This window comes from Egretta garzetta, unplaced genomic scaffold, assembly GCF_000687185.1.
Source record: "Egretta garzetta isolate BGI_Z169 unplaced genomic scaffold, ASM68718v1 scaffold108, whole genome shotgun sequence".
Taxonomy (NCBI): domain Eukaryota; kingdom Metazoa; phylum Chordata; class Aves; order Pelecaniformes; family Ardeidae; genus Egretta; species Egretta garzetta.
The window spans coordinates 7,112,913-7,123,161 of NW_009260614.1; the positions used below are offsets into that span (position 1 = coordinate 7,112,913).

At 50.0% G+C, this 10,249-nt stretch overlaps 1 protein-coding gene across 1 annotated transcript; it reads right to left on the bottom strand.

Annotated features, from left to right (window-relative positions):
- Nucleotides 1–1,878: 1,878 nt before the first annotated feature.
- Nucleotides 1,879–10,158, bottom strand: LOC104131921 (argininosuccinate lyase-like). The gene is made up of 16 exons (XM_035900548.1): nt 10,101–10,158; nt 8,128–8,322; nt 7,465–7,548; nt 7,037–7,067; nt 6,562–6,703; nt 5,855–5,932; nt 5,468–5,545; nt 5,009–5,061; nt 4,515–4,577; nt 4,185–4,299; nt 3,832–3,916; nt 3,597–3,656; nt 3,245–3,328; nt 2,927–3,007; nt 2,572–2,678; nt 1,879–2,064 (listed from the first exon to the last, which is right to left on the bottom strand). The coding sequence occupies exons 1-16, from the start codon at nt 10,122–10,124 to the stop codon at nt 1,914–1,916; spliced, it is 1,431 nt and encodes a 476-aa protein (XP_035756441.1). The 5' UTR covers nt 10,125–10,158; the 3' UTR covers nt 1,879–1,913.
- Between the last annotated feature and the right edge of the window lie 91 nt (nt 10,159–10,249).

Below are 10,249 nucleotides of genomic sequence, written 5' to 3' on the forward strand. Positions count from 1 at the left end.
GGGACCTGGGTGCGGGGCTCCGGGCTCCCCGAGCCAAAGCCACCGGGAGCCTGGCGTAAAAACACCCGCAGGAGTTGGGCTGTGTCCAGGGTTGCTGGATTTCCGGGGGAGTGGGGTGGTTTTCATAGAATCGTGGAATGTTCTGGGTTGGAAGGGACCTTTAGACGCCACCCAGTCCAACCCCCCTGCAGGGAGCAGGGACACCTTCAACTAGATCGGGTTGCTCAGAGCCCCATCCAACCTGGCCTTGAATGTTTCCAGGGATGGAGTCTCCGCTACCTCCCTGGGAAACCTGTTTTCTTTATTTATTTACTTGCTTACCTACTGCTCTTTCTTTTCAGAGCCACTTGTTGAAGTGAGAGGGCAAGAAGTTATTGCAAAAGGCAAAGAGTGGCACTGGGGACCAGATGGCGTCTTGGGGACCCGGCAGGAGGATGATCTCTGCACTAGAAATCCATGTCTGGACTCATCCATGAAGCACGGTAACATTTCCTATTCAAACCCCATCCCTCAGAACTTCGTTAGGAATAAAGCAGGATGGAGAAAAGCATCACAGGTGCAAGGGGGGAAGGAAGTGCCATTGGATTGATTTTAATTTTACAGTACGTTTATTTGTAGCCTGCGCTTGTTTGCTGGGTGAGAACATGTACTTCCATGTGCAATATGCAGCTGCCAGTCATGCTGTATCCAATTCATTACAGAAGCAACAGCTCAGTTTATTGCAGATCAGTGAAAGGTTTGGTGACGTGTGAGAATATGAGAAAGGTGGAGGGTCAAATGGGGAGTTACCAGTGATTATGAACTTTATTTAAGCGAGAGATTGAGATGTGATAATCTGCTAAAATCACCTCTTTTTTCAGTCAGCAGGGCCCCACATTACTTGGCACTGAATGGTGGCTGCTGTGAACAAGCGAAAGTCTGGTTGGCTGAGGCCTATGAAGGTACCGATCAGGAACGAGAAAAGACAAATGGGGAGAAAGCTTATGTGAGGAAGGAAAAGAACCATGAGCTGGGGGGGAGGAGATAATCCCTCCTTCTGATTCTGTTGGCATCACCTCTCCACCTGAATTAAGTGTACATAACTGATTTCCCTGCCAGAAATAATTTAGCTGGAAGGTGAGACAAATGTACTAAACCAGAGAAACATGGCAGTAAGCAGCAGGGACTTGGGAACTTCCTGGTATTTCATTCCTCAAGTAAGATTTTTTTCTGGTCTTAGTTCTGATTTTACTTCTGTAAGGCCAGAGGGGAAAATGGTAAATGATTCCTGTAAGAGGCAATGCAATGCCAGGAGCTTTTTTTTTTTTTAAAGAACTCTGCCCCAGCTAGGTTGGAGGCAAATGAGGGCATGCGTCACGCAGAAGAAAGAGCTGGACCTGGGAGCGTACAACCCTGTGCTTCTGTGTAAACCAGAGCCAAAGGTGGTTTGGGGATGGACTAGAAAGACTTGTGGGTTGACCTGCTGGCCAACTCCTGCCCAAGGCTATGCAAGTTCTAGTGCCACGTGGTCAGGAGATGTTTTTATTTCGTGCCAGAAGACAGGCAGGGAGACATAATCCTAGGACGAGGACAGTGATAGCTGGAGATGTGGCAAGTGTTGCAGATACTGTACCAAGATCTCTGTGGACACACACACAAGCCTCCCTCAACACATGCATAGATTCTTCTGCTGCTCTCTACCTACCAGCCCCCTAGAACTTGAAACCCCACAACCCAGCTCTGCTGCCAGGTTCCCACACTAGTGAACGTTTCCCCAAGCCTCATGAGGGCCAAGGAAGCCCAGCTCAATCTTGCCCCTTAGAAGAAAGACGCAAGACAGGAGTTTCAGTGAACTACAATGCACCCCAGTGTTTATTAACTCCAGATTAGTGTGACAGGCACAACGTGGCATCCACGGGATATCTCCCCACACTCTAAGCTTGTTCCTTATGCCTCTTCAGCAGCTCCCTCAGCTGCTCGATCTGGGCAGTCACGCTGCTCTTGGCAGTACCGCCCATGGCCGTGTACTGCTCCACGCTGTTGACAACGCTGAAGACCTGGGAGACATCGCTGCCAAACAGGGGGCTGGGGAGGCAAAGAGAAGAGGTGTCAGTGGAGAACGTGGGTGCCGTTTGCTGGCCTGGCATGCTCGATGCCTGCAGAGGCGGGGGGAGTGGAGACGGAGCCTTTTTCTAAGGGCAAAGACCTCCCGCAGCCCTGCTTCTGCACTTCCAGGCCCTAGCAATAGCTGCTTGTGGCAGACCAAAGAGTCAGCTCCAAGGGGAGAGCGAGGAAGCTTGGAGGCAAACTCTTCTGGAGGGCTGGTGCCTCCAGGTCAGGGCATGAGTTTCTTCCAGTCCCTCCCAACAGCCGCTGCCTGTGTCCCGCTGGGGCTGCAGGGTAGCGATGTTGTCCCCCCACTTCAGTTATTTCAGGCCCAGCAGCAGCAGCACTGACACTCAGGCCAGGAGGATTTTGGGGGGCTGTCTGGCCCAGGCATTTTGGGGCAGGGCACCATAAGGAGGCCCATACGAAGGAAGGCTGCTAGCTGCCCCTTGAGGGAAGTCATAGCAAGGTAATAGTGATACGAACCTGATGCTCTTCAGGTCATCCAGGCTGAGATTATTGATGGTGGTGCCTTTAGACTCGGCAAGGTGGACAGCCTTCCCAGAGGCAGCGTGGGCTTGTCTGAATGGCATCTGCAGTGAGAAGCAGAGGCCACAGTCAGTGACCAAGCAACTGGGGTGCAGCCTCAAAGGAAAAAATGGAAGTGCTGTCTTTTTTGGTTGGCTTGTTTTCACTTAGGGCAATGCCATGTGAATCCAGGTTTGTTGACCCAGACTGATCATCACCTGGGGACAGAACAGAAGGCCTCATCTCAGGCCCTCGCTGAGCAGTATTCTGCATCCAAAGAAATCAGGACTCCAAGTCTCCTTCTGATACTTACTCCTTTACGAACCAAGTAGAGTGCCAGATCAGTAGACAGCATCTCAGGGCTCAAAGCCTTCTCCATGTTCTCCTTGTTGATCTGCAGAAGGATGGTCAGAGGGAGACTTTATCATCAATCCTCCTTGGGACATGTTAGCAGTCACAGTGAGGGGACAACTTCTGGAAGGGACGTGGCTTTATAAGGTCTCTCTGACCCCCAGAGGAGCTGACAGCATGGGTGAGCAACATCTTAGGACCAGTCTAGAGGGCTTTCACATGTGTTACTCACCGAATGTGCCCCCCAACCATGTTCAATAGGGAGAGTCTGAAGCCTTACCTGGAGGGTAGAAATCACTCCAGTGGCAACCTGGAGCACAGCATTCAGGGTGTCCACAACGTCAAAGACAGCCTCCTTGTCCTCCTGCGTCAGAACAGGCATGGACATTGCTGTAAGTCCGCCTGATGCAGCCCAAAAGCCCACCAGCCTGAGCAGCCCAGCCAGCAGAGCAGGCATGTCACCCCAGGGGCTGCGGTGTCAACTGCAGCACGCTGTGCCTCAGCCCCTTCCTCAGCACCCTGCACACAAGCAGGGTCTGTACAGGGAAATGTAGCGGCCAGACTGCTCAGGAGTAGAAGACCACCACTGTGTCTGCTCAGAGAGATGGTGTGCAAACTAACATCTGGTTTACCTGTAGATCCTTGTTGTAGGTGCTTGGAAGTCCTTTGAGAACCATGAGAATAGCAGCCAACTGCAGAGAGAAACGGGTGAGGCAGTTAGCTCCAGGGAGAGAAGCACATCGCCCCAGCCCAGGCTCAGAGCCTACACTGGGCACCTTTCTTTACACAGAGGCAAGAAGAAACAAGATTCTTCAGCCCCTGGTGTGAGCAGTTTCCCCATCCCGCTTCTTTTGTTAGCAGGCTCACCCGTCCGAACACGCGACCAGCTTTGCTGCGGATCAGTTCCAGACTATCGGGGTTCTTCTTCTGAGGCATCAGGCTGCTGCCAGTGCTGAAAGAAAGGTGTGTGGAGTGTAGCGCTGAGCAGCACACCAGTCCCTACAGACACAGGTCGTGCAGCAGGCTTGGTTGAGTTACCAGAATCAGAAATAAGTGGTCATTACTGAGGAATGTTCACCCTAAGGTTGCCTTTCTGCCAGCCTTTTAATGCTGTGTCAGCCTTGTGCAGCAGGAAGACCCCAACCACTCTCATTCTTCCAGGTGAGAGCTGAGGAGGAGAGACTGAGGGAAGGGCTCTTGCCCAGAGACCAGAGACCTACCTGTAAGCATCAGAGAGGGTTAGAAAGCCAAACTCGCTGGTACTGTAGATGATGAGATCTTCTGCCATCTTGCTAAGGTGGATCATCAGCAGGGTGGCCACAGAGAGAAATTCCACTGCAGAGAAAGCAGGAAAATCAGGTGAAAAAGGTGCTTGTTTGCTTGACAGCCCAGGGAGACCTGACTGGAATTTAAGCACGAGCAAACAGATTTTCTGTATAATTACTTCCCAGTCAGGGATTTCAATCCCTTATTAAAGGAGGTCAGCTGGAAAGGACTTGGAAGCCTGCTTCTAAAATAGTGTTGGGAAGAAGCGATCAAGTTGTGCTTACCCACAAAGTCTCTCTCGCTAACGGCATCCATGCTGTTCAGGCTGATGGAAGCAAAGTCCAGCTCTGTAAGGAAGGTGACAGACAGAGGTGGTCAGGCTTGGGACGACTGGGCCTTGAATGCAGCAGGTTGCCCCAGCATGCAGGTGACTGTGAGCCCTTGAGTGGTCCCAGGAACACAAACATGGCAAGTGGGGTTTTGTTACTCGCCCCGGGCAGCCAGTGTGCAGTGGAGATGGTTCTGTTTATGCTCCCACCCTACAGACATCTTCTCTCTCATAGTAGTAAAAAGGCCTTCTGGCTTACCGACTTGTTAGGAGCTCCCTCCCACCTCTGTCACTGAGCATCACATCATATTCATTTTTTGTATTTATTACCCTCCATCCCTATATTAAGGTGCTGCAACACATCCAAAATAGATGAATAGAACAATGTATTCCTCAACTCCCCGATATTATGAGTAGACCTGTGCCTCTCAGTCACAAGGAGACATTTACCACTACGCAGAAGCTCTCTATCAATTTCCAGTGGGTTGCCAGCCAGAGCACCGCTGCCAGGGGAGAAAGAAACAGAAGTCATGCAAGATACCCTGCATATCCCAACCAAAACTGAGCTCTAGTAGGCAGTGATGACACCTCTCTGAAGGCTTCCTTCTCCCAGTTCAGTCTGGTGTCACACAGTGTGGCCTGGGCTCAGCATATTCTGAACCAAACCAGAAGTTCTCTTCCACAGGGGAAGGTTTGCTTAATGAAAGCCTTGTAGTTCTTGATTTCAGTAAGGGAGAAGACCAGCATCTCTGTGGTGAGTGTCTTGTCTTTGGCGAAAGAAGCAAGGCTTGTGCCCTTGCAGCTCTGCAGTGCATATGGCATACAAACCCCTGTGGTTCAGGGGATCTGCCTTGTAGCCATTCTGCAGAGCAAAGTGAGGCCCAGGGATTACACAGAAAGTAAATTTACCTTCCCAAAGGCAAGACGTTAATCCTCCTCTTCACCTCTCCTAGGCGCTCAGAATCACGAGTCAGAGCAACAGCATGGCTAGGAAAAAAAACATCACAAGAGATGAAGCACCTGAAGTCAGAAACTGTCACAAGGTCCAAGAGGTAACTCTGGCCAAGGGATGGAGCATACAGGGAGTCAGCCTCCACTGCCCACTCAGTGCTGGAGTCCCAGGTTAGTCAGAACCACACAGGAACACAGGGAGTTGTTTTCCAGTTTGCAAGATGAGCTCTGGCTTGTCAGAACCCCAGGCTGCCCCCTCAGAGGGGGCCGCGCTTCTGGGCTCTAGCTGAGCCTGGACCCAAGGGTGGAGAAGGCTTCCTCCAGCCAAAGGTGAAGGGTGGTTACCTGAGCAAGAACTGGCTCCATCTGATGGGCTGAGCTTTCTGCAGGTGGGTGTAGCCAGGCAAGATAACATCAATTTCTCTGTATGTGAAAGGAGAGAAAGAAGTGAGTGGCAGCTTTCAGGACAGAGGGCAGTGGCAGGTACACCCCAGGGGTTCTAGCAAGGTCACAAAGAGAACATCTTTAGCCTGTGCTGTGCTGAAGCTGGTCCCTCTCTCCCTCTCCTGTCACCGGCTCCCTAAGCTCACGGGGTTTAGATCTCCTCATCTTCTGGTGAGCTGTGTCTGCCCTAGGCCTCCTTGGAAGATTGCCCGGTACAGTGACCCCTCTGTGTCAGGCAAAGATTCCCCAGTCCACCACTGGAGAGTTAGACAGGAGTTAACAGAGCTGAGCTTTTCTCATATGTAGCAACTTGAAACATGTTAAAATTCCTGAGTCCTTTGGATGGATTTGGTGCCTTCTAAAGCCTTGTGTGGACCTCCCACCTCAATTCCTTTGCCAGCATACACTGGAGGAAGAGGAAGGTCCCTGTGACATGAACTGTGCAAAAAGAGGGGCTGTTGCCTTTCCCTGTGCTATCCCACACTGCCTGGCTGTAACTTCCTCCACAGAAGCCCCCGCTGCTGCCCTGATTAGTGTCCATTGAAGAGCAAGCCTAGAAGTCTCCTGCCCCTGCAAGGCCAAGGCCATGGATATGGAAAAGGACTTACATGGCAGCGCGTTCCACCAGGGTCTTAATGAGCTGCAGGAGGCGAGTGGAGATGAGAGAAAGGGAATTCTTCATGAAGAGCTTCAAGTCAGTCACAACCTGGAGGAGACCAGCCACAGTCAGGCAGAGCAGAATGTGACATACTTAGTGACCAAATAGTGTTCAGCAGAAAGCCTTGGCAGTTATCCCCTCCTTGTTCTGCGTGATGGGAAGGGACATCTTCCTCTTACCAGATGTGTCCCTGGTCACTCATTTGTGAAAGGTGCTGTATCTTGCTTTCCATGAAAAGAATCAAAGCCCACTCTTTTCAGTGGACTTTTTGGATATTGTCAACTTTGGATTAGAAGATCCCCAACAGACACAAGTTGATCATCTATAGAAAGACTGATCCAGAGAGACACTTGGCACCCAGACAGTAAAATCATGGTTTCCATAGGCTTTCAAATGGAGGTCAGTGGCAGTTTCTGGCCTTATACCGCCAGGAAGCAATCCTGCAGAGCGGATTCCCTGTGCGGATGAGTCACTGCAGCAGCAACCAGTTTAAAGCCCTAGGGAGTACATGCTGGAGAGCGCCAGAGTATGTGAAAGATAGCTTAAAGAAATTTGATTACGGAAATGAGGTGGGGGAAAAATACAGAGGAGGAAAAACAACCAGTTCTGTACATGCCTGATCATTCCTGGAGTAGCTGTGGGATCTTCTCTGGGGAAGGGCAAGTTTGGGTTCTATGCTTGTACAGTGCCTCTTCCACAAAAGGGGGCTTGGAGATGCTTGATTGTGCACCTGGGGGTTCAGTGCCACAAGGTCCAGAGGAATTTCACAGTGGGACAGAGGCACTTAACGTCACTTAACGTCAGGCAGATCTAGCTACACAGGAACGGGAACAAGAGGTTAGAGGATCCAAACCTTTAGTCTGCGTTCGTTGGCAGTGTGGATATCCTCATCAGTTTGGGTCACCACGAAGACTCCTTTAGACCATTCCTCAGAGATCTACAAACATCAGGAGAAACACCAGTCAGCCACTACTGTTACCCTGCTGTGCGTGGGGGCTGTAAGTGTCCCCAGCGAATACCAACTTCTGCCATCCCAGTGGAAATCAAAGTGTTAAGTCTCACGTGAGCTCTGGAATTCCTGGTCTTTCAGGCCAAGGCCAGCTGCTCACTATATCCTCATATTCCATACGGCACTTGGTGGGATTCATCTCTCTACCCGTGATGATCCTGCATTGTAATGGCTATAGGAGGCTTTAAGCAATGCAATGAAAAAGTGAGCTGAAATGCCAGTGATTGCTTTAGCATTGTCCACAGAGATCTTCCTATACAAACATTGTATAGACTCACCATTGTCCATGGTGGGTGAGCAACAACAATGGATACTTCAAAAAAGCGCTTAGCTGTGGACTTCTCTTCACCCCTATACAATGCTATGCATTGCCTCTTACTAACTCAGGCAGCCAGACTCAAAATGATCCCAAGTGCCAGCAGAAAAAGAACATTGCTAATTCATACTGAAACAATTCCTCGTGAATGTTCAGTCGGAAGACTGACAGTTTGTGAAGGAAATAGATACCTTTTCCAAGCCACTCAGGATCTTCTCCAGCTCAGCTTTAGATAGGATCCCAGCCTTCTCCAAGGCTTTGGCATAAGCCATGCTCCCCTGGATATCAACTTCAGCCAGCCTCTGGTCATAGGTAATGGAAGCGTTGAGTATCTCCATGACTGGATCTGTGCTTCCACTGAATCTTCCTCCCCAAAGTTTATCCCCCTGAAAGAGAAGCAAATTAAAGAGGCCTAATAACTTCAGTTATGGTCCTATGCATGTAACATCCACTGATCTGTTTATCCAATATAAAGGCATTATTCAGCTATGCCCTTTCAATCTTGTAGCACTGATCAGAAAGGCCCCTGAATTTCAGGAGCTTTGGCAAGTAGTTGTAGGGGTGGAGAACATGTCACTGTCACCAGCATTTAGCCCTTGAGGAGTCAGGTCTGGCTCAGGAATCCTCCAAGATACTTTACCTCTGCAGGCAGTCCTTGAAATGAATCTCAGGGCATATGCTGCAAGATCAGCATGGATATCTCTTTTGAGGCAGTTGCAGGTCAGCAACCCTTTGATAGGCTTTTAAAGGGGGGAAAAAAGTAAAGCAGTCAGTCAAGAATATAGTGAGAGCTAGTATTGGCTAAGTCCTTTTTGTGGTGTTGAGCTAATAGAGAGGTTTTTCTTTGATTGACAAAGAGCTCTAGGCCAGCACAAGCCACATTATGAAGTGTTCGAAGCATCTCCAGAGTCCACAATGTGCTTGCAAGCTCTGGCATAAGATTAGCATAAAACTGGCTAAGGTGCAGACTCCAGAAAGGGACATCTGGGTACGTTTCAGCATCAGGAATGTTCAGAAAAATAAATCAACAAAAAGGCAGCTTTAAAACACATAGGAACAAAGGTGGGTTTTCCACCCAAACCAAGATTCATATAGTAACTTCACTCACTTGAATGTGTCATCTACCTAACTACTTCACTGGCTAACCAAAGACAGGTACACAATTCCAGCTATGCATCACAGCAGGCTGTGTGTAAGCTTTTTTTCACCAGTGATTCAGCTACTGAGTGGATTCTCTAGCTGAGAGCCACGTATGTCACTTGATCAGAAGCTTTTTACTTACCCAGGTAGGACACCCCCTGAAGCCCTAACTGGCAAACTTGCACTGAAATAAGTAGGAATTTTACTTGTGCAGAGACCTTACAGCTTATCCAAGATTTCAAAAGCAACTCCCCAGCGCTAGCAGGCACCAAAAATAAATGGGAGGACATTTAAAGGAAGGGCCTAAATACAATTGCCATTGCAGAGTGGATAATAATTACTAATCTACTTGATTTTTTAAACATCCCTGTCAGTCTCTTCTCATGCCGTACACTATAACTACCATGGACAGCATTCATCAGGTGCCCACAGCAGCATGGTACAGGAGATGCTAAATTAAAGGCCAGTACCAGAGGCTAAGTGTTTGAGTGGGGAAGAGGCATAGCTAGGCATCTAGGGCTATCTTCAGTATTACAGGTTTCCACCAAAGTAAGAAATGGGTCAGCAGAAACATTGCAACAGATACATTTGCAATCAGGAAATCAAAACTGAAAGATTTAGCTACAGGACTCTGGTTAGAGAAGTAGCGAGTACGGTCTGAGAGCTGATGGACACTTGTCTGCAACCCAGAGCCAAGGAGGCCAGGGTGGCAGGAGCCATTTGGAAGGCAGAAAGCGTGACTCACTAAGACGGTCATGGTCGAGGTGAGGTCACGTCTCACCTACCAGGCATGGAAACTGAAAATGCAGCTTTTGTCCAGGGAAGCCCTTACACAAGCTGCTGTGAAGTACCTCCTGCCTGAACGCACGTCGGCAGGAATGAACCGCCTCGGTTATTGGCCTCTGCCAGGTAGAGGGAAGAACCCGAAGGAAACGGCAGGGGCTTGGATTTTAACTCAGTGGAGCTCGCCCCTGCCAGGGCACCCCCGGGACGACCCCTCCGCAGAAGCAAAGTTCACCCTCACCTCGGCTGCCATTTCTGACGACATTTTGCTGGTGTGCGCAGTGATCCCGGCAACTGGTGCAACCTGCGGAACAGCGAGGCGAGGCTCAGCTCGGCGAGGCTCAGCTCTGGTCCCCGGTCCCGGTCCCCAGTCCCCGCCCGCCCGGCCCC

Bases quoted from the DNA above. Each gene is read 5' to 3' on its own strand.
- LOC104131921 (XM_035900548.1), bottom strand. From the start codon at position 10,124: ATGTCGTCAGAAATGGCAGCCGAG. The intron at 5,062-5,467 runs GTAAATTTACTT...CTCCCCTGGCAG, and splicing joins AACGTCTTGCCTTTGGGAAG to CGGTGCTCTGGCTGGCAACC. The intron at 2,065-2,571 runs GTTCGTATCACT...TTGCCTCCCCAG, and splicing joins GATGACCTGAAGAGCATCAG to CCCCCTGTTTGGCAGCGATG.